Source organism: Muntiacus reevesi, chromosome 3 (assembly GCF_963930625.1).
Source record: "Muntiacus reevesi chromosome 3, mMunRee1.1, whole genome shotgun sequence".
Classification (NCBI taxonomy): domain Eukaryota; kingdom Metazoa; phylum Chordata; class Mammalia; order Artiodactyla; family Cervidae; genus Muntiacus; species Muntiacus reevesi.
Window position 1 is genome coordinate 199,706,825 of NC_089251.1, and position 24,421 is coordinate 199,731,245.

At 43.6% G+C, this 24,421-nt stretch overlaps 1 protein-coding gene across 1 annotated transcript; it reads left to right on the forward strand.

The window, feature by feature from the left end:
* Positions 1-20,452: 20,452 nt before the first annotated feature.
* LOC136163384 (thymosin beta-4-like) lies at positions 20,453-20,587 on the forward strand. Its single transcript, XM_065927811.1, has one exon. The coding sequence runs from the start codon at positions 20,453-20,455 to the stop codon at positions 20,585-20,587; it is 135 nt and encodes a 44-aa protein (XP_065783883.1).
* The last annotated feature ends 3,834 nt before the right edge of the window (positions 20,588-24,421 follow it).

A 24,421-nucleotide genomic window follows, 5' to 3' on the forward strand; every position in this document is an offset into this window, starting at 1 on the left:
CAGGGAGAAATATCAATAACCTCAGATATGCAGATGACACCATCCTTATGGCAGAAAGTGAAGAAGAACTAAAGAGCCTCTTGATGAAAGTGAAAGAGGAGAGTGAAAAAGTTGACTTAAAGCTCAACATTCAGAAAACTGAGATCATGGCATCCAGTCCCATCACTTCACGGCAAATAGATGGGGATACAGTGGAAACAGTGGCTGACTTTATTTTTCTGGGCTCCAAAATCACTGCAGATGGTGACCGCAGCCATGAAATTAAAAGACACTTACTTCTTGGAAGGAAAGCTATGACCAACCTAGACAACATATTAAAAGAGACATTACTTTGCCAACAAAGGTCTGTCTAGTCAAAGCTATTGTTTTTACAGTGGTCATGTATGGTTATGAGAGTTGGACTGTGAAGAAAGCTGAGTGCCAAAGAATTGATGCTTTTGAATTGTGGTGTTGGAGAGGACTCTTGAGAGTCCCTTGGACTCCAAGGAGATCCAACCAGTCCATCCTAAGGGAGATCAGTCCTGGGTGTTCATTGGAAGGACTGATGCTGAAGCTGAAACTCCAGTACTTTGGCCACCTGATGTAAAGAGCTGACTCATTGGAAAAGACCCTGATGCTGGTAAAGATTGAAAGTGGGAGGAGAAGGGGATGACAGAGGATGAGATGGTTCGATGGCATCATCAACTCAATGGACATGAGTTTGGGTAAACTCTGGGAGTTGGTGATGGGCAGAGAGGCCTGGCGTGCTACAGTCCATGGGGTCACAAAGAATCAGACACAACTGAGAGGCTGAACTGAACTGAATAGAGTATGAGACTGGAGCATGACCAGAACGTCCTTACCCGTCACTCCCTGTTGTAACACACCGGAGGCACAGACAGAGTTACTACCTGCCACACCTTAAGGGCACCTAGGTTTACATCTCTCCTATTTCCCACGGGCTTGTATGTTACCGTCAGAGTAATTTCAAACACAGAATGCTTCTTATCAGGGGGTCCTTGATTTGTTACCATGTCAATTGGCATGGCAACCCACTCCAGTATTCTTGCCTGGAGAATCCCATGGACAGAGGAGCCTGGCAGGCTGCAGTCTGTAAAATCACAAAGAATCAGACAAGTCATCAAAGTGACTTGGTATGCGCAAGCACGCATACACAAGTTGCCTTTACTGTACTGAACTTAGATGATGAACCCTCAGCAAAACAAGGAATGCAAGACAAATGATCCTGCAAAAGACACTCCTCCCTGTATTCTTGGGATGGTGGTTTTGATGGTGTGGTCCTTGGAGTGAGGGTCAATGATTTTGTTTATCTTGAGTTAGCACTCAGGAAAACACAGAGTGACAGTTTTAGTCCATCTCTAGAAAGCTATCTGAGCCCTGTGGATATAGTATGGGTAAGAATTATTTCTCTGACTTCATTCCTTTCCATTTTTTTCACTTCTATTATTTTTTATGTGCTTGAACTATAATGCATCTTTCTAATCAGACTTTTTAAAAGAATGTAAATGTAAAAATAATGATATTAAAGAGGAGTCAACTCAGATGAATGGATAAAGAAGATGTGGCACATGTATACAGTTAGGATACTACTCAGTCGTAAATAAAGAATGAAATAATGCCATTTTCAGCAACATGGACGGACCTAGAGATGATCATACTAAGTGAAGTTAGTCAGACAGAGAAAGACATACATCATATGATATCATTTATATATGGAATCTGGGCAGGGGAGATACAAATGAACTTATTTACAAGATAGAAATAGATTTACAGACATAGAAAACACATTAATGGTTTCCAAAGGGGAAGGGAGGGAGGGTAAATTAGGAGGATGGGATTAACATCTACACACTGCTATATAGAAAATAGATAACCAACAAAGATCTACTACATAGGACAGGGAACAATACTTAATATTCTATAATAGCCTATAAGGGAAGAGAATCTGAAAAAGAATCTGAAGTAAATCAACTACACTTCAATTAAAAAATAAATCAAAAAAATAAAGCTACTATGGATGAGGAAGTGGGCAATCCTAATCTACACCCAGTGGAGACCCTGAAGCCTTGCGCAGAGCCGAGCACCACAGTGTGAGTTCAATGAACATCACTGAATTTTTTAAATTAATTAAACTAAGTGAATAAATGAACTGCAGAGCTAGACATGGCAAGAAATGTCTTAGATGCCCTTGTGTGCTCAGAATGATCTTGTACACAGTAGGAAATCAATAAAAAGTTTGGTGAATAAAGAGATGAATGATTCATTGGGGGTTTGGGACTTACATGTACACACTGCTATGTTTAAAGTAGATCATCAAAAAGGACCTACTTATAAAACAGGGAATTATGTTCAATACTCTGTAATAACCTACGTGGGAAAAGAATATGAAAAAGGAGTGTATATATATACATATGTATATATATATATATGAGTCACTTTGCTATACACCTGAAATTAACACACTGTACATCAACTATACTCCAATATAAAATAAAATTTTTAAAAGACGTGAATGATTAAGCAAATGAATAAGCAGTGTGGTGAAGGTCTGAATGACTGAACTACGCAGACCTACAGAGTAATGAGTAGCACTACATCACTATTACAAATGTAAATAAATGGCCAGTAGACAGAAGAAAGCTTTGCGCACCATTAGTTCAGACCAACCCAGGAAAGGCAATGCCCAGAGCACACCCCACTGGACATGGGGAGGACAGAGGCAGAACCAGAGTAGCAGAAGACTTGACAGAGACCTTGACTGTCCACAGTCAACCGCGACGCATGGTCAATCCCTGACAAGTTACTCGGGTCGGTTTTCACCCTGTGGCATTGCCTTCCACCCATTTAGCCAACACGTGCTCTGAAATCATCTAGAGAAGCAATAAACGCATTTTGTTACATACATTTGGGTGTTTTGTTTTCTAGATTCCACATATCAGTGACAACATGGAATATTTGTCTTTTTCTGTCTGATTATTTCCCCAAGCATAATACACTAGAGATCTGCCCATGTTGTTACAAATGGCAAGGAAAGGAGGAGGGGCAAAATAGGAGTATGGGATTAAAAGACAGAAACTACTACACATAAAATAGATAAGCAACAAAGATATATTATACAGCACAGAGAAATACAGTCATCCTTTTGCAATAACTTTAACTGGAGCATAATCTATAAAAATATGGAATCACTATGCTATCTCTCTGAAACTAATAAATATTTCAAGTCAACTATACTTCAGTTAAAATAAATAAATAGATAGAAAAATAAGGAATTGTCTCAGCAACACTGTCTGACCAGAGTTTCCCCAAAGCTTCCAGTTCCATCTGATATTGACGTTCACAAAGATCTCTTCAGATATTTAGTGATCCCCAAATTTCTGAACACCCACAGGACAAGATATCTCCATTAAATGTACAAAGTGCAGCTAAAACCCTTAAGTGGCCTTTTTTATTTTATTGAAGTATAGTTGATTTATACAGTTGTGCTAATTTCTGCTGGCAGCAAAGTGATTCAGATAGATAGATAGATACAGTACATTCTTCTCCATATCCTTTTCCATTCTGGTTTATCACAGGATACTGAATATAGCTCCCTGTGCTATATAGTATGATTCTGCTGTTTATCCATTGTCTGTATAATAGTTTGCATCTGCTAACCCCGAACTCCCAGTCCATTCCTCCCTGATCCCCTTCTCTCTTAGGAATCACGAGTCTGTTCTCTATCTCTGAGTCTGTTTCTGTTGCGTAGATAAATTCATTTGTGTCATAGCTTAGATTTCGCATATAAGTGATATCATGTGGTATTTGTCTGATTTATTTCACTTAGGATAATAATCCCTAGGTCCACCGGTGTTGCTGCAAATGGCATTATTTCATACTTTTCCTGGCTGGGTAATAGTCACTGTATACACGCACCACATCTTCTTTATGAGTTCATCTGTCAGTGGACATCCAGGCTGTTTCCATGTCTTGGCTGTTGTAAACAGTGCTGCCATGAATATAGGGGTGCATGCATCTTCTCAAATCGGAATTGTTTCAGGATACAAGGCCAGGAATGAGATTTCTGGGTCATGTTGTAGTTCTATTTTTAGTTTTTTAGGAACCTCCATTCTGGTCTCCATAGTGGTTGCACCAATTTACATCCCCACCAGCAGTGTAGGAGATTTCACTTTTCTTCACATCCTCTTCTGAATTTGTTAACTGTAAACTTTTTAATGATGGCCCCGTGTACCTCACTGTAGTTTCGAGTTGCATTTCTCTAATAATTAGTGACGCTATGTGGCTCTCTAAACCTTCAATGAAGGTTATTATGTCCTCCAAAAACACCAAGATGAAAGGGAGCTGTGCTGACAACGGCTTGGCTGGTCTCACTCACAAGCTCCTCAAGGTCAGCTTCACACCACTCTCTAGTCACAGTTTGTTTCTGAAAGTGACCAAACACTGTGTACTAGAGGTCCTACTGGAGTGCTCTGCAAATCAACATTTGAAATCACAAATATTAAATCGGCCAATGCTAAGAGTCTAAAGTCATCCTTACTCCAAGATTAATTTACCTCTCTCTCTTTCTCTGTCTCTTTGTCCGTGTGTGTGTCTCCCTCCCTCCCCCACTCCACAGCCTTGGGGGGAAAAAAACCATTAATGTGCAGACATTAAAATCCTGAGCAATAGCTTTAATAATGCTACAGAGGCAAGCACCTCAGAAAAATACTAAAAACAGCCTCAAGAGAATATCAGAATACCAACCGCAATTCTTTTTTTTCCAAAACTTTCAAAATAACTCAACGCTCACCCAATATCACTGGTGTTTTCTTCATTAACTTTGAAATTTACCTCATCTCATTTCCCTCTCTCCCCTCAAATCCATCTGAATTACCCTGTCACTAAAGTTTGGTATGAAAGGATAATTCAGGCTTTAAATATTGAATCTGAGCTTCACAAATAGAGTAGTAATGGAAAAGTCAGACAGAAAACCTTTGTAATAATAGACTCAGACAAAAGTAAAACCCTCAAATCAGCTGGAATAGCAAAGCCTAAATTGTTTCTGGAATAGGCTATGCTCTCAGGTGATATGGAGCCTCACAGCTTTTGATTGGGCTCTTACGTGTATGTGGGCGTGAATCATCTGGGCTTTGAAAGCTTCTGCTAAAAACTATCTCTTAGACCACAAGGAGAGTCATCATCAATTTCTTTCACTTCCTGCCCTGCTCCCCATCTGGGCATCCCCCGAAGCTGTTCTACGGTTTGTGCCACAGACCTCTGGCCTTGCACTGGCCTCTCTGGAAGACACCATGGGAACTGGTGTTCTTCTTCTGTATACAGTGACTGCAACCGTGTGTGTGCTCAGTCACGTCCGACTCTGCAACTTCATGGGCTGTAGCCCACCAACTTCCTCTGTCCGACTCTGCAACCTCATGGGCTGTAGCCCACCAACTTCCTCTGTCCGACTCTGCAACCTCATGGGCTGTAGCCCACCAACTTCCTCTGTCCGACTCTGCAACCTCATGGGCTGTAGCCCACCAACTTCCTCTGTCCGACTCTGCAACCTCATGGGCTGTAGCCCACCAACTTCCTCTGTCCGTGGAGTTTCCCAGGCAAGAACGCTGTAGTGGGTTGCCCTTTCCTACTCCAGGGGATCTTCCCACCCCAAGTATCAAACCCATGTCTCCTTGTCTTCTGCATTCCAGGTGGATTTTTTCAGTTCAGTCCAGTTGCTCAGTCGTGTCCGACTCTTTGCGACCCCATGAATCTCAGCACGCCAGGCCTCCCTGTCCATCACCAACTCCCAGAGTTTACTCAAACTCATGCCCATTGAGTGAGTGATGCCATCCAACCATCTCATCCTCTGTTGTCCCCTTCTCCTCCTGCCCCCAATCCCTCCCAGCATCAGGGTCTTTTCCAATGAGTCAACTCTTCACATGAGGTGGCCAAAGTACTGGAGTTTCAGCTTCAGCATCAGTCCTTCCAGTGAACACCCAGGACTGATCTCCCTTAGGATGGACTGGTTGGATCTCCTTGGATTCTTTAGGCCTCCACGATTCTGATGACTCAAGGATCTTAGCCAGGTCAGCTAAGATAGAAAAACAGAAACATTTTTGGAATGTCTTTTGCTGCTATCTTGTTCTGCATACAGGAGCCCTGAGGAGTTAACAAAGTTCATTTATTTATTTAAAACTCTGGCTTAGAATAACACTGTCCAAGAGAAATAGAATTCGAGTCACATTTCAAGATTTCTAATGGCCACGTCAAGTGGTGACATGTATCTTTAAAGCAGTTTTTATTTAATCCTTTACATATCCATCATCTCAACATGTAACCAGCACATTTCGAAAATTTGGGATGTATTTTACACTTAAGGGACATCTCCATGGGGACATTAAATTTGCATCAGAAATACTTGATCCTCACAGCAAATTTTTTAGCAGATAAAACTAGTGACAACCCGTGGCTTTTTCTTAGAGCTCGCCACAACCTAGGGTCAGGCATCTTAAAATTTAAATGCAGTTACTTGCTAAAGATTTTAACCACATTTGTGCACATGCGCACATGCTCATGCTTGCTCATACAGTCTGTTTGTACCTATGCTTTTCAGTTCCCCTTCTGTAGGAACTAGAAGTCACATGCTGTCTTTATCGTAGTGAAATTAGGCAGACAGAGTTCATATAGTGTATTTGTTTCTACAGTAAATCTTTTTGGAGAATATAGAATAGAGAGGATTTTTTTCATTAAAATAAATGGATGTTGGTTTAAAAAAAGAAATACTTGATCCTCATATATTGCAAATTAACTATACTTCAATTTTAAGATGAATTCAAAATAAATAAATAAAATAGACACTAAATATTTTTTAAAAAGAAATACTTGATCCATATTTAGCATTTGTCAAATTTGCACAGAGAAGAACAGATTCACATACCCAAGTTATTGCAAACGTATATAAAAGTTTGGTAACTGAATGAAGTATCAGGTTTTTTACCTTTAATTTAAATTATTTAAAATTCCATAAAAGTAAAATTTTATTTCAATCTTAGTAGCCACAGTTCAACTGCTCAATGGCCACATGGGGCTAGGAGCTCTGGCCTGAGGCAGTGTACATTTACAACAGGGGCCCAGTTTCATAGTGTATCTTAAGAGTCAGCAATGCTCTGTGACGACCTAGTGGGCTAGGATGGGGCAGAAGGGTGGGAAGGAGGCTCAGGAGGGAGGAGATGTATGATTACACATGGTTGATTCTCACTGTTGTGTGGCGGAAATTAATACAACACTGCAAAGCTACCTTTTGCCAATTAAAAACAAGCTTAAAATCTATAGATTCAATGCAATCCCTATCAAGCTACCAACGGTATTTTTCACAGAACTAGAACAAATAATTTCACATTTTGTGTGGAAATACAAAAAACCTCGAATAGCCAAAGTAATCTTGAGAAAGTAGAATGGAACTGGAGGAATCAACCTGCCTGACTTCAGACTCTACTACAAAGCCACAGTCATCAAGACAGTATGGTACTGGCACAAAGACAGAAATATAGATCAATGGAACAGAACAGAAAGCCCAGAGATAAATCCACAAACCTATGGACACCTTATCTTTGACAAAGGAGGCAAGGATATACAATGGAAAAAAGACAACCTCTTTAACAAGTGGTGCTGGGAAAACCGGTCAACCACTTGTAAAAGAATGAAACTAGAACACTTTCTAACACCATACACAAAAATAAACTCAAAATGAATTAAAGATCTAAATGTAAGACCAGAAACTATAAAACTCCTAGAGGAGAACATAGGCAAAACACTCTCTGACATAAATCACAGCAGGATCCTCTATGACCCACCTCCCAGAATATTGGAAATAAAAGCAAAAATAAACAAATGGGACCTAATGAAACTTAAAAGCTTTTGCACAACAAAGGAAACTATAAGCAAGGTGAAAAGACAGCCCTCAGATTGGGAGAAAATAATAGCAAATGAAGCAACAGACAAAGGATTAATCTCAAAAACATACAAGCAACTCCTGAAGCTCAATTCCAGAAAAATAAATGACCCAATCAAAAAATGGGCCAAAGAACTAAACAGACATTTCTCCAAAGAAGACATACAGATGGCTAACAAACACATGAAAAGATGCTCAACATCACTCATTATCAGAGAAATGTAAATCAAAACCACAGTGAGGTACCATTACACGCCAGTCAGGATGGCTGCTATCCAAAAGTCTACAAGCAATAAATGCTGGAGAGGGTGTGGAGAAAAGGGAGCCCTCTTACACTGTTGGTGGGAATGCAAGCTAGTACAGCCACTATGGAAAACAGTGTGGAGATTTCTTAAAAAGCTGGAAATAGAACTGCCATATGACCCAGCAATCCCACTCCTGGGCGTACACACTGAGGAAACCAGATCTGAAAGAGACACGTGCACCCCAATGTTCATCGCAGCACTGTTTATAGTAGCCAGGACATGGAAGCAGCCTAGATGCCCATCAGCAGACGAATGGATAAGGGAGCTGTGGTACATATACACCATGGAATATTACTCAGTCATTAAAAAGAATTTATTTGAATCAGTTCTAATGAGATGGATGAAACTGGAGCCCATTATACAGAGTGAAGTAAGCCAGAAAGATAAAGACCATTACAGTATACTAACACATATATATGGAATTTAGAAAGATGGTAATAACCCTATATGCAAAACAGAAAAAGAGACACAGAAGTACAGAACAGACTTTTGGACTCTGTGGGAGAAGGCAAGGGTGGGATGTTTCGAGAGAACAGCATCGGAACATGTATATTATCTATGGTGAAACAGATCACCAGCCCAGGTGGGATGCATGAGACAGGTGCTCGGGCCTGGTGCACTGGGAGGACCCAGAGGAATCGGGTGGAGAGGGAGGTGGGAGGAGGGTTCAGGATGGGGAATACATGTAACTCCATGGCTTATTCATGTCAATGTATGTCAAAACCCACTACAATATTGTAAAGTAATTAGCCTCTAACTAATAAAAATAAATGAAAAAATAATAATAATAAGCTTAAAAGTATTTTCCAAAGTTAGCTCTCAAGTCAGTCCAACCTAGATTGAAATTCTGACTGGCACACTTCCTGGCTGTGTGACCTTGGGCGAGTCACTTAACCTCACTGAATCTCTTGTTCACTGTTAAAAATCTGTACTATAAGAGGCCCCTTACTGTAGGTACCTAATAAACGATACATCCCACTCACCCATTGAAACATTCTCACCTTCTTTTTCCAAAAACTGGCTTTGTGAATAGATAGGCAATTAGCCTACAAATTGATTTTAATCACGTAGGAAGAGTTTTTCAGCCAATGACTAAAGATTCTGCTCAGTCTTATGAATGCCACTAAAGTAGACCCATGTTCGGCCTTCTGGGCCCCTGTGGTCCAGCAAGAACCCCTGGCGTTCTAATTATCTGTTTACATATCCACGCTCCCGCTGACCTGAGAGGAATGTTTATAGGTTTCTGCTCTACAGAACTAACTCACATACAGGGTTGAGCACATCCCAGGGGCTATCACAAAATAGTGATTCATTCAAATCACTGATATGTGGAATCTAAAATATGACACAAATGAGTTTATCTACCAAACAGACTCACAGACATAAAGAACAGGCTTGCAGCTATGGGGGAGGGATGGACTGGGAGTTTGGGGTTAACAGATGCAAACTATTGTATATAGAATGGATCCCTCTGTATAGCATAGTGAACTATGTTCAATATCTTGTGATAAACCATAACAGAAAAGAATATGAAATGTATATATATGACTAGAATCACTTTGTTGGACAGCAGAAGTTAACACAACTTTGTCAATCAACTACACTTAAATAAAATAAAAATTTTAAAAGATCTGTTGTTATTGTTATTGTTACTGGTATTGCAAAGGGAAAACAAGAGCCTTGCCTCTGAATTTACAGTCTCAGAGGAATCACAGCAAGTGCAGGACAGTAGGTTCCCGCGCCCAGGAAGGGGCGTGACTGGAGCCCCAACATTCCTGTTTTATCATTTTCTTCTCCTTCTCCCTCTCAACCTAGAGATGTCCTCACTGTGACCCTCTGGGGCCTTTTCTGCCTCACCATTGGTGACTGTAGTCCACAGCCCTCCAAACTGATGGGATGATGGCTCAACAACACAGTCACCAGCCCGGTCCTTCCCCACGGAGAAAACGAGAGCCATACTTCTCAGCTGGGCGCCGGCTCTCGGCTGACACTCAGATGTTCTGGTCAGGCGCCTGCCTTAATCCCATGCAGAGCAAACAGTCATTAGACCAGGCAGCCCGGCCCGGGCGCTCAGGCGTGCAGAATGGGCATGTGTGTGGAATCAGCTCCAAAATGATCTGCACGCCGTTTTCTTTCTTTCTTTCTTCACTCTGACAACATTGTGACTAATGGCTTTACTTTTGGAGTTTCTGGATCATTGAGTCAATTTTAGGGTCATTAGTGAGGGTGAAAAACAGCCTTCTCAGTCTCAACCGTCTGTCCTCAGAACTGTTTTGTCTTCACTCCCTCCCATAGCTGTCACGATCCCCGTGAGTACCCTCAACTCAAGCGTCAGCGCCGTTAGGTTTGCACGGTCTCCCCGGGCCAAACAAATACACAGAAGCAAGAGCAAAGTGCAGGTCTTTCCAGCTGTAAGCCTGGCACCATAGTGGACGTGCCGGTCATTTAGTCTGCCGGATCTGGGTGGCCTCCACCTCCTGTTCTTCATCCTCATTGAGCAGGCACTGAGCCAGAGGATTCTGCTTTCCCGGGGTCATCACTGACACAGCTCCAATCAACCCACCGGCATGCCAGCCATCACACATAGTCTCTGCCTGGCGTCTGGATTAAGGGGCATAGCCATGCTAATCAGGGATGGGCAATGGAACTGTTGTGCCCTGCCCGTTCAGCACATGGCCCCCTAGCTATGCACGCAGCAGCATGCAACCAGGAGCAGGAGACTGGGGCAGATGCTAACAAATAGAGGGAGGGGGGCGCTCAACCCCAGGGAAGGGGTCCTGAGAGGTGCTGCCAGACAAATTTCCACTGCCTGTAACTGGAGCCATAAATTCCCCTGAATGAGGCAAGAATGTTTCACCTGAAACGCCCTGGAAAATTTTCCTGGAACAACCACCTATTTTACAAATGGGAAAATGAGACCAGAAAAAGTAACTGTTGACCAGGGCTTCCATCAGTGATGGACCAGGTGTCGATGATGGACAAATTGTTACTTGACACAAGTTCATGGGCCCAAAGCACGGTGAGGCCAAAGAAACAGAAATGATGGAGTTTGGAGCAGAGAAAGCCTTATTTCAGGGGCACAAGGAAAATGCGGGCTTACACACACACACACAAATCCCAAACTCCCCAAAGAGCTTCAGCAAAGCACTTTTCAAGGCAAGATGAAGGAGTGTGGTGGGTTCTTGCAAACTTCTTGGTGCAGGAATCCTTTGTTCCGGCATCTATCCAGGGAGGTCAGGTCACGATGTTCCTGTAAACCTACAACAAGACAAGTATGATTCTCCATTCTGCAACTTTTTATCTCTATATGAATGGGAAAATGTTAAACCTTTAAAAATCAGCCTTGAGAAGGGGGTATCTTGTAAATTTCAGGCTATAGGCAACATTCTTAATTCACAGCAAAAGCAAAAGAACACAAAGGTTAAAGTAAAAGAAATGGAGCTAATACAGGAGTCAAATTTGTTCTTCCCTATTACACTAAGACCGGAGGCGGCAATGGCATCCCACTCCAGTACTCTTGCCTGGAAAATCCCATGGACAGAGGAGCCTGGTAGGTTGCAGTCCATGGGGTGGCGAAGAGTCGGACACGACTGAGCGACTTCACTTTCACTTTTCACTTTCATGCATTGGAGAAGGAAATGGCAACCCACTCCAGTGTTCTTGCCTGGAGAGTCCCGGGGACGGGGGAGCCTGGTGGACTGCCGTCTACAGGGTCATGAAGAGTTGGACATGACTGAAGCGACTTTGCAGGAGCAGCAGCGTTACTCTAAGACGAGGCTGCCCAGGTCACTCAGTGGGAAAGAATCCGTCTGCCAATCAGGAGATTCAGGATTTGATCCCTGGGTTTGATCCCTGAGTGGGGAATCTCCCCTGGAGGAGGAAATAGCAACCCACTTCAGTATTCTTGCCAGGAAAATTCCACGAACAGAGGAGACTGGTGGGCTATATAGTCCATGGTGTCACAGAGTCAGACATGATGGAGCAACTGAGCACATTACTCTAAGACTGGACTGAGACGCTTCATTTAACATACTGAGATTGGCTACTAAGGGTTCTGCACCCAATTCCAATATGTGTGTATGGATTTTTTCACCCCAACAGGAAATACTCCAGCACCAGCAGGGTGTCCTACAATTCAACTCAGTTCTGACATGGTATACCTGGAGATGACATCAGATGCCACAGGATAAGTGCTCAGTCCCACAAGACTGAGGCTGCCCAAGTGGCACGGTGGTAAAAAAAATCCAGCTGCCACTGCAGGAGACTCAGAAGACGTGGGCTTGGTTCCTGAGTTGGGAAGATCCTCTGGAGGAGGAAATGGTAACCCACTCCAGTATTCTTACTGGGAAAATCCCATGGGCAGAGGGCTACAGTCCATGGGGTTTCAAAGAGGTTGATTGGACACACTTGAGCATACACGTATGCACATACCTACAAGATGGTTCCCTCTACCTCAGATGCCAATCACAGGCTGGCACCTGCGCTTCTCACCAAAGGTTTTAGGTTAGAGTTTCCAATGATCCTCTCCTTGAGTTCAGTTAATTTTCTAGAGCAGCTCACAGAGCTCAGAGAAACATGTTTTTACCAGATTACTGGTTTACTATGAAAGGATATAACTCAGGAATAGCCATATGGAAGAGATGCAGAAGGCAGGGTGTGGGGAAAGGACTCTCTGAGCACGCCTTTCCCCTTCAATAGTTCTGAACACTGACTGGACCTCCACACTTTTTGCTGTGAGTGGTTGAGCTGGTAAATGGGAGTTTGTTGGCTCATGTTCCTGGGAAATGCAAGGGCATATCTTACTGCAGCACAGCTGAATCCTGGGCCTGAGGATGTGATCAGATTGTGTCTCTTTCTGGATGTATACTCTTCTCTCACGTGTCAGCTTTATCCTCAGGCAAGCTCTGTTTATGTGGGTCCCAGACAGCCACCAGCAACTCATGATCAAGTCTTCTCTGTGCAAGTTATTCCCACAAAATTTCCAGAATTTAGTTCTATTTGCCCTGCATTGTATTTCATGCCCAATCCTGGACCAAATTCTGTGACTCTGATGGTCGAGACCAGGGTCACTCACCCACCTCTGAGTGAGAGGGCAGGGGAACAGGAATTTGAAAGGGGAACTTGGATGGAGTATGGACAAGAAGCAGCGGCTGCGCAGAGCAGGAGCAGCCAAGAGGAGATACCCCACGTCCAAAGTCAGAGAAACCCAAGTAAGATGGCAGGCACTGACAGAGGGCATCAGAGGACAGGCACACTGAAACCACAATCACAGAAAACTAGCCAATCTGGTCACAGGACCACAGCCTTGTCTAACTCAATGAAGCTAAGCCATGCTATGTGGGGCCACCCAAGACGGACAGGTCATGGTGGAGAGGTCGGACAGAATGTCGTCCACTGGAGAAGGGAATGGCAAACCACTTCAGTATTCTTGTCTTGAGAACCCCATGAACAGTAGGAAAAGACAAAATAATAGGATGCTGAATGAGGAACTCCCCAGGTCAGTAGGAGCCCAATATACTACTGGAGATCAGTGGAGAAATAAGTCCAGAAAGAATGAAGGGATGGAGCCAAAGCAAAAACAACACCCAGTTGTGGATGTGACTGGTGATAGAAGCAAGGTCTGATGCTGTAAAGAGCAATATTGCATAAGAACCTAGAATGTTAGGTCCATGAATCAAGGCAAATTGGAAGTGGTCAAACAGGAGATGGCAAGAGTGAACGTCACCATTCTAGGAATCAACAAACTAAAATGAACTGGAATGGGTGAATTTAACTCAGATGACCATTATATCTACTACTGTGGGCAGGAATCCCTTAGAAGAAATCGAGTAGCCATCATGGTCAACAAAAGAGTCCAAAATGCAGTACTTGGATGCAATCTCAAAAACGACAGAATGATGTATGTTCATTTCCAAGGCAAACCATACAGTATCACGGTAATCCAAGTCTACGCCCTGACCAGTAACACTGAAGAAGCTGAAGTTGAATGGTTCTACGAAGACCTACAAGACCTTTTAGAACTAACACCCAAAAAAGATGTCCTTTTCATTATTCACTGGAACGCAAAAGTAGGAAGTCAAGAAACACCTGGAGTAACAGGCAAATTTGGCCTTGGAGTACGGAATGAAGCAGGACAAAGGCTAACAGAGTTTTGCAAAGAGAACACACTGGTCATAGCAAACACCCTCTTCCAACAATACAAGAGAAGACTCTACACATGGACATCACCAAAATCAGATTGATTATATTCTTTGCAGTCAAAGATGGAGAAGCTCTATACAGTAGCAAAAACAAGATGGGGAGCTGACTGTGGCTCAGATCATGAACTCCTTATGGCCAAATTCAGACTGAAATTGAAAAAAGTGAGGAAAACCACTAGACCATTCAGGTATGACCTAAATCAAATCCCTTATGACCATAGAGTGGAAGTGAGAAATAGATTTAAGGGAATAGATCTGACAGACAGAGTGCCTGATGAACTATGGACGGAGGTTCATGACATTGTACAGGAGACAGGGATCAAGACCATCCCCAAGAAAAAGAAATGCAAAAAGGCAAAATGGCTGTCTGAGGAGGCCTTACAAATAGCTGTGAAAAGAAAGGAAGTAAAAAGCAAAGGAGAAAAGGAAAGATATACCCATTTGAATGCAGAGTTCCAAAGAATAGCAAGGAGAGATAAGAAAGCCTTCCTCAGTGATCAGTGCAAAGAAATAGAGGAAAACAATAGAATGGGAAAGACTAGAGATCTCTTCAAGAAAATTAGAGATACCAAGGGAATGTTTCATGCAAAGATGGGCTCAATAAAGGACAGAAATTGTATGGACCTGACAGAAGCAGAAGATATTAAGAAGAGGTGGCAAGAATACACAGAAGAACTGTAGAAAAAAACATCTTCACAACCCAGATAATCACGATGGTGTGATCACTCACCTAGATCCAGACATCCTAGAATGCAAAGTCAAGTGGGCCTTAGGAAGCATCACTACGAACAAAGCTAGTGGAGGTGACGGAATTCCTGTTGAGCTATTTCAAATCCTAAAAGATGATGCTGTGAAAGTGCTGTACTCAATATGCCAGCAAATTTGAAAAACTCAGCAGTGGCCAAAGGACTGGAAAAGGTCAGTTTTCATTCCAATCCCAAAGAAAGGCAATGCCAAAGAATGCTCAAACTACTGCACAATTGCACTCATCTCACATGTTAGTAAAGTAATGCTCAAAATTCTCCAAGCCAGGCTTCATCAATATGTGAACCAAGAACTTCCAGCTGTTCAAGCTGGTTTTAGAAAAGGCAGAGGAACCAGAGACCAAATTGCCAACACCAACTGGATCATTGAAAAAGCAAGAGAGTTCCAGAAAAATATCTATTTCTGCTTTACGGACTATGCCAAAGCCTTTGACTGTGTGGATCACAATAAACTGTGGAAAATTCTGAAAGAGATGGAATACCAGACCACCTGACTTGCCTCTTGAGAAACCTGTATACAGGTCAGAAAGCAACAGTTAGAACTGTCCATGGAACAACACACTGGTTCCAGATAGGAAAGGGAGTACATCAAGGTTGTATATTGTCACCCTGCTTATTTGACTTATATGCAGAGTACATCATGAGAAATGCTGAGCTGGAAGAAGCACAAGCTGGAATCAAGATTGCCAGGAGAAATATCAATAACCTCATATATGCAGATGACACCACCCTTATGATAGAAAGCGAAGAAGAACTAAAAAGCCTCTTGATGAAAGTGAAAGAGGAGAGTGAAAAAGTTGGCTTAAAGCTCAACGTTCAGAAAACTAAGATCATGGCATCCAGCCCCGTCACTTCATGGCAAATAAATGGGGAGACAGTTGAAATTGTGGCTCACTTTATTTTAGGGATCTTCAAAATTACTGCAGATGGTGATTGCAGCCATGAAATTAAAAGATGCTTACTCCTTGGAAGGAAAGTTATGACCAACCTAGACAGCATATTAAAAAGCAGAGACATTACTTTGCCAATAAAGGTCTGTCTAGTCAAGGCTATGGTTTTTCCAATGGTCATGTATGGATGTGAGAGTTGGACTATAAAGAAAGCTGAGCACAGAAGAATTGATGCTTTTGAACTGTAGTGTTGGAGAAGACTCTTGAGAGTCCCTTGGGCTGCAAGGAGATCCAACCAGTCCATCCTGAAGGAGCTCAGTCCTGGGTGTTCATTGGAAGGACTGATGTTGACGCTGAAACTATAATCCTTGGGCCACCTCTTGCAAAGAGTTGACTCATTGGAAAAGACCCTGATACTGGGAGGGATTGAGGGCAGGAGGAGAAGCAGATGACAGAGGATGAGATGGTTGGATGGCATCACCGGCTCAATGGACATGAGTTTGGGTAAACTCCAGGAGTTGGTGATGGACAGGGAGGCCTGGCGTGCTGTGGTTCATGGAGTCGCAAAGAGTCGGACACAACTGAGTGACTGAACTGAACTGATAACAAGGGAATGGATGTTGGGCAGGCAGATTCAAGAGATGCCTACTGTGAACACCTGCCACCCACTAGGATGGGGCTCCAGTCTCTATATCTACAGATCCTCTGGTCTTCCAAGCATCTCTAGATTGTATCCATTGTCATTTTCCAGATAAGAAAACGAAATCTCAGAGTGCTTGAGTCACTGTCCGCAGTCCCACAACAGGTTCAGGGTCAAACTGGATTCAAACTCAAATCCTATTTCCCAAGATGGACAGAAGTTCCTTGCTGATCTGGGGCCTGTGAGCTCCTCCAGCCTTTAGCAGAGTCTGGCTCTCCCAGCCCTGTGTTTGTTAGTGGGAAGCATTAACGCATGCGCACTCATGCACACATACACAGGTCAATTAAGGTTTTTCCACTTGAGCCAGAAGATGATGCCCCCTTGTGGTTCCTATTTATGACTCCAAGAGAAATTAAGGAATCCGCATGGCCTCACCTCTCTCCTTCCCTTCAGAGCCAAGGGACCATTTGCTGATGTCTGCTTTGCTCCCTTCATCATCACCCCAGCAGCCACTTGGTCTAAAGGCAGATCCCTGGTCCCTGTAAACTGAGGCAGAGAGCAAAAAAGAGATGAGAAGGGGCAGGAAGGGCTGAATAACAGGGGTGGTGGTCCATGATGCTTCTATCCCACGAGCACGGGATAGGCTACCTGCACAGCCTCCAGCGGGCCCTGCACCTCCCTGCCCCTGGGTTCTCCTGAGTGGAAAGATGCTGCCTCTTGAGTGACAATAAGGATTAAGCACTCCAATACACATCGCCTGCTGAGAACAGTGGCCAGTGCATGGTAGGCTCACAATAAACCAGCTCTGCAGTACTGAGGCCAAAAACAGCTTCCCTGCACTGGTGCCTAATCAAAACTCAGAGAATTTGGGTGAAGTAGAAAAGAATAGTTTTATTAGTTTGCCAGGCAAAGAGGGACACAGCAGGCTCCTGCCCTAAAAAAAACTGTGTCCCAACCCAGGAAGATTTGGTGAGGAGTTTTCTAGGATGAACCTGTAGTTCACGAATCCTATAGTTTTATAGGACGGTTCAAGGGCAGGGTTGCTAATAAGGATCAGGGTGTTTTCAGGGCCTGTATCTCTTTAATCTGGCCTCAAGTGGTCTCCTAATGAGTTTCTATGGTTCTCAAATTGATTAAACTGTGATCTTCTCTGGAATGAAGAATGCTGACATCTTCCTTTTGTCAGGGGTTTTAGTTCTATAAAAAAAAAAAAAACTCAAAGATACTGTTATATGTACCACTTGAGAAGGAACTAGGATCCTGCCCCAAGGCTGCACTATTTTATCTTGACTGCTCCTCCCTATTCTCTGCATCCCCTCCCTTCCCTGATTAACAACTGCTTGAAAAGCTTCCATACACAGGAGCCCCACTGGGTCCTACTCAGCTTCAGCATTATCAGAGGTAGGACCAGGAACAGGAGCAGAAGGGTGGTCTGCACACACAGAAAGCAGAATCCCAGAGAAGGTGGGACCCTAGGACTAGGCAGAGACATTCCAGACCAACGAATCCCACTCAATCTCTGGGAGAAAAGATGGACTTGGGGTGGCCTGTGAACACTGGGTCCCATACATGTGCACACAGATGCCCTCTGCATGGAAATTCAGGCCCTCCCAAACCGTCTCCAGCCCAGACTTTCAGGAGAGCAGCCAAGGAACATGTGGGCTCTGAGAATACAAAGTCTGTCCTCGCTCCTTTAAGAAGGAACAGATTCCAGACTCCTAGATCCCAATGGATTCTATTAGCCAGCTTCTGCCTCCATATGGGGATTAATCCACTGACTACACTATTGGCTGAGCACAGACCATGGGCCTCCTGATGGGGAAATATATATACACATATCAATAAATAAATCTGTATACATATTACATGATATATACATCTGCACATTATATGTGCATGTATACATATATAGGTATTATATATAGATACACATATACACAGATATTACATTTTATCAATGATCAACAGATACTTTAACAACACCTGGATGAAGGGAAGGGTCCAGCCATGCACAGATATGGTGGACATATCCACCATATCCATCTTAGATCCTTTCTACACACTTCACTCTTCAGTAGACAAAAATTTTTGCTGTCAGTCCTTGCTCATGCTCAACCTCTGTACTCTACTTTTTCCTGTATCTGGGTATACTTTATCCTCCCCTTCTTTCCCTTCCCACTCAGGTTCTCCAGTTCAAGTTTAAAGAGATGCAACCAGCCTCAGTGATTGGCCCAAGTTATCTTGCTGTTTGGATCTTGTGTCCCAAGGAAACTCAGTTGCTTTGGGGAAAGTATTTGTTTTGCCTTTGGTGGTCTCCCAAATATCTTTGGCGCTGGGACCCCATCTTGCTTTTCTACATCCCCTTCCTGGAGATGCCAGTCTTGGCTGGAACTCTATGACAGCTCGCCCTCACTGCCTGTGTCTCCAAGGGCACACTCTTTCCCTTCTCCACACACCCCCAAAACCAAACCTTACAACTACTTTAGCCTAGGGCTATGGCTTTCATAGCAAAATATCATAGACTGGATGACTTATAAATAGCAAAAAATGTATTTTTTGTGGCTCTGGAGCCCTGAAGTCTGAGATCAGAACACCAGCATGATGGGATCTGGTGAGAGTCCTGTTCTTAACTTGTAGATGGCTGCCTCTGGGCCATATGTTGACAAGGAGGAGAAAGAGAGGGAGAGGTCTTTCTCTTCTTATGAGGACACTTATCACCTCCATAAAGACCTTATCTTCAAATGTAATCACAATGAGGGTTTATGGCTTCAACATACGAATTTTGGGGGAGACACAAACATTCAGCCTATAACATCTGACAGCAATTCTTCCACCAAAATGTCCAACTCTGCCTTCACTCAATCCCATACCACTCAATCCGATAACTCTACCCACCCCCATACCCTGATCTGTCGCATGCATGATCAGCATCTTGCCCAGCAGGAAACATGATGGAGGCCACCTGTCTAAGGAAACAGCTGATGAAGTGTTGATCTCTAGTTACACCCCTGACTTTGGACCACTGGCTCCCCTTGACCTCTGACCCCTAGGGCTCTCGCACACCTGGCTGCAGGCTGACATTTGGCGGAGTCTCACCTGTATCCTTGGCTTTGTTCTTCAGTCCCCGCTGGACCTCAGCATCCCCAGTGCTGCTGCCTGTGCCCCTGCCAGCCTCCTAATCACCTGCAGCCTCACTGAGCCAGCACTTCTGGTTGGCCCTGCCCCCTGCGTTTCTTCCCAGAGCAGCCTCTCTATTGTCCTATCCCAGCGTCACATCTGCCACAGGCGTCCCTATGGAGGAGGACTATACAGCTTTACAGCGAGGCTGGGGTCAGGCCAGGGTGATGGCGCAGGTGAGCCCTGCGACAAATTTATAAACAGAGCATTCCTGCCTTCAGTTACCATCATCTAGAGCATCATCAGGGACTATTTCTGGAAAACCCACCCTGAGTCAACTGAAGGTCTCAGCTCTCATCTCAGGATCACTGCATGGCCATCATCTACAAGAAAAGAAACAAGCCAAAAAACAAAAGAACCAACACGCAAAGGCAGCGTTTAAGAGTCATCTCAGCACTCGCCCTGGCAGGCAGGCAGTGCCCACGGAGGGTACCAGTATCCCTAAGTCACCGCTCAAAACAACTAAGAGAGAGAGAGAAAAAGAGCACTCATCGGCCATCGCAGACCGTATTTCTCTCCTTCGCAGCTCGCTCTGCTCCCTCTGAAACCATGTCTGACAAACCCAATATGGCTGAGATTGAGAAATCCGACAAATCGAAATTGAAGAAAACAGAAATGCAAGAGAAAACTCCCCTGCCTTCAAAAGAAACTACTGAACGGGATGAGCAAGCAGGCAAGTCATAATGAGGCATGTGCTGCCAGTATGCATGGTATGCTCCACAAGCGATGCCTTCTTATTTTACCTCTTTTAGCTGTTTAGCTTTGCAGGAGACAGAGAGGTTGGCTCACGTTTATCCTTTTGCACATAAAGGAAAGGAGAGCTACTAACAATGTGTAGGCCTGCCTGTCTCATCTGCCTGTCTGACTGGAAGGAAAAAATTGTTGGTGAAGGAGGGAGCTGGGTAGGAAGACTGAACTCTAGAGTAAAAAGCAAGCTGGTCCACGATGTCCTGTGGGCTGTGAAGTGCAGCTTAGAGTGCCACTTCCTTTCTGTTACAATGTTTTAAATACTGGAATGCAGGTATTTTTTAGCACAAATTAAAAGTTTTAAAATGTTAAAAAAAAAAGGGGGGGGGGAGAGAGAAACTGAGAAGATAATAGTGAAGAAAAGAAAAGAAGGACAAAGAAAATAGGGAGAAAAAAGTAAATAGGTGGCAAAACCTGGTCAACCTTGGGCTGATTCACCTTCATTCAAATGAGACAGAATCAAATTGTTGGGATGTCAAGATTTTTACTTAGGAATCAACCAGTTCCATATACCAAGAAGTAGATTTACATCAACCTACAGTTGGTCAACCAGTTAGATACAAATGCTCAAGAGATGTTAATAGCAATCAACATTTATTTAACTCGACATGGGCAGTCACTGTGCTAAATGCATCATGTGTATTATTTTTTGAATCTTCGTGAAAATTTAGGAGATAAGAGCTATGATTATTTCTCTCCTTACACATGGGGAAACATGTTTATCTATTTTCTGGTCATGAGGAAATATCCTGCCATGATCATCCCACTACAAGAAGAAAAAATAAATTCTACTGACTCAAAGGCCAGTTGTTAACCATTCCATTTATTTCTAAATCAAGCTCCAAGGAATATGATCATTCAGCAGAACACAGGTAAAATTAGGGAAGGAAGGTTTAAATGTGTAAAAGGAAAGTGGCCACAGCAAATGCTGAGAGACATTGGTGGCTTCAGCAAATTCCAAGTTGAAATGCTGATCTTTATTCCTCAGCAGTCAAGTTCAAAATTCAAATCCCTGGCACCTTCTTTGACTGTAAAAAGGTTCACTTTCTTCAGAACCAGAGGATTCCTACTGGAACGTCATTTCAGAAGTACTGTTGTTTCCATCTCAAGAGGACGGTAAAGACTCTCATTCAGGTGTCATCCTTTTGAGATAGTCAACGTCATTGTGAAAATAAAATGAAGTTGAGAGTGCTAGTCTCTCAGTCAGCTCTGTGTGACCCCGTGGACGGCAGCCCGCCAGGCTCCTCTGTCTGTGGGATTCTCCAGGCAAGAACACTGGAGTGAGTAGCCTTTCCCTTCTCCAGGGGATCTTCCCAACCCAGGGATTGAACCCAAGTCTCCTGCATTGCAGGCAGATTCTTTACCATCTGAGCCATCAAGGAAGCCCAGTTGTGAAAACAAAGTTTTTCCAATTTTTGGCTTCCATGGAACCATTACTGGGATATGGAAAATTGTCTGTTGGCAAAAATCTGTGGGCCAAGGATCTTTGGATACTTTTTTATCTCCTCCGTGACTGGGGCTCCAGTTCCGCTGGTCTGTTAGCTTGTAGGAGCTGCAAATCCTCTGAGAAATAAATTCAGGGTGGCCACTCACCCTGTGGATTTGACTTTGTGACAGCAGTGAATGAGAGCTAACTGACCGTGCAGCCCAGGAGGAAAGCCGGGGAGAACAACGTTCATGGGACCCTGGCTGCAGAGGGTCATAAATCTCTCAGGCTTCTCAGGCAGAATTCCAAACGAGGCTCCAGACCTGCCCTGTCCACCGCGATCGCCGTGGCCATGTGCCCACTGAGCATTTACAGTGTGGTCAGTCCCTGTGAAGAGATGCTCTCGGTGTGAGACACACACCGGATTTCTAAGACTAAAGAGGAAAGATTGATTAGCTCATTAATAATAAGCTTTGTCATCACTTGATAAGTTAAATAGAGTATTTTATTAGAATTGAATGCTTCTCTTTATTTTTTTAATGTAACTTCTATAAAATTTTCAGTTGTACGTGTGCCTCCCATTCTGTTTCTGTTGGGCAGTTCTGCTCAGGACATTCAAACCACTGAAAATATCCTGCAACTAACAGACCACAACCAATCAGTGTATGCCAAAATTATACTACTTACAAATCAACTATCTATGAGAACAACCTGTTGACCAGAAGAAAAGATTCTCCACAATTAAAGACACAACGAGATGTGGGGGGGGTGGGGGGGTGGATAGAGACATAGCCTATCTGGATTCACACCCTTGAGTCAGCAACCCACATAAGGAGGAACATTACAATCTCAGAGGTCCTCCCCAAGGAGTGAGAATTCTGAGTGAGATTTCCCCAGCCCTACACTAGAAAGAGGAGCCCCAAGAACATCTAGCTTTCAAAACCAGCAGGGCTTATGTTCAAGAGAACTGGAGGACGACAGGAAACACAGAATCTCTGCTCACAGAGGGTGCATGCAAAATCTCACCCATTGTGAGTCCCAGTGGAGAGGCGGCAGTTTGAAAGTAGCCTGGGTCTGACACTTGTTGATCTCAGAAGGTAACTGAGATCTCCCCCAATGGACACTGATGTTGGCAACAGCCATTGAGGGGTGTTCAGTCTACTATGAAACACCAGGGCTGGCAAACACCATCTTGGAAGCTTTTCTCTAGCCAGTTAGTGTTGCAGACCCAGCTCTATCTTCCAGTGGACCAGCACCAGCCCCAGGACATCCTGAGCTACACAGCCAACCATGTAGGAAGCCTACCCTGCCCTCCAGGGCCCCACGGCCATTACACAAGGCCTGGTCTCACAGACGGCCAGGCCAGGAGCCAGCCCTGCCTACCAACACAGCCACTGCAGTCAGCCTGCCACAAGAGAAGGACCCTCACGGCCAGCATAGAGGGCACCCCTTGAGCACACACTCTGGTGACAGAGAGGCGCATGCAGCTGGGCCTCATCAGACATCCAAACAAGGCCACTTCTCCAAGATTGGGAAGCGTAACGGACCTACCTAACACATAAAGATAAACAGAGTTGGGCAAAATGTAGAGACAGGAGGAATAAGTTCCAAACAAAGAAACGGGACATAACTTCAGAAAAAAGAACTAAACAGAACTTCCCTTGTGGTCCAGTGCCTAAGACCCTGTGTTCTTAATGCAGGGGTTCGTCGTCTGACCTCTGGTCAGGGAGCTGGATCCCACTTGCCACAACTAAAGATCCAGTATGCCACAATGAAGATGGAAGGTCCTGTATGCCAAAACCAAGACCTAGCGCAGCTAAATAAATAAATAAAAGTTAAAGTAAAATAAAACACACTATTAGAAAAAGAAATAAACAAAGTAGAGACAAGCAATCTAAAGAGTTCAAGGTAATGATTAAAAAGATGCTCACCAAACTTGGGGAATGGATGGATGAATACAGTGAAAGCTCTTAGAGGAAATGCTTTCAGTTTTTTACCAGCATATGATGTTAGCTGTGGGAGTGTCATATACGACTTTTATAACGTCAAAATATGCTCCCTCTAACCAACATTGTTGAGAGTTTTTATCATGAATGGATTTCAATTTCATCAGCCTTTTCTGCATCTATTGAGAAGATTATGTAATTTGTTTGTTTTTATTTATTTTTTCCATTTATTTTTATTAGTTGGAGGCTAATTACTTTACAATATTGTAATGGTTTTTGCCATACACTGACATGAATCAGTCATGGATTTACATGTGTTCCCCATCCCGATCCCCCCTCCCACCTCCCTCTCCACCTGATCCCTCTGGGTCTTCCCAGTGCACCAGCCCGGAGCACTTG

What these genes read in the sequence shown, in the direction of transcription:
- LOC136163384 (XM_065927811.1), top strand. Translation starts at nt 20,453, where the DNA reads ATGTCTGACAAACCCAATATGGCTGAGATTGAGAAATCCGACAAATCG.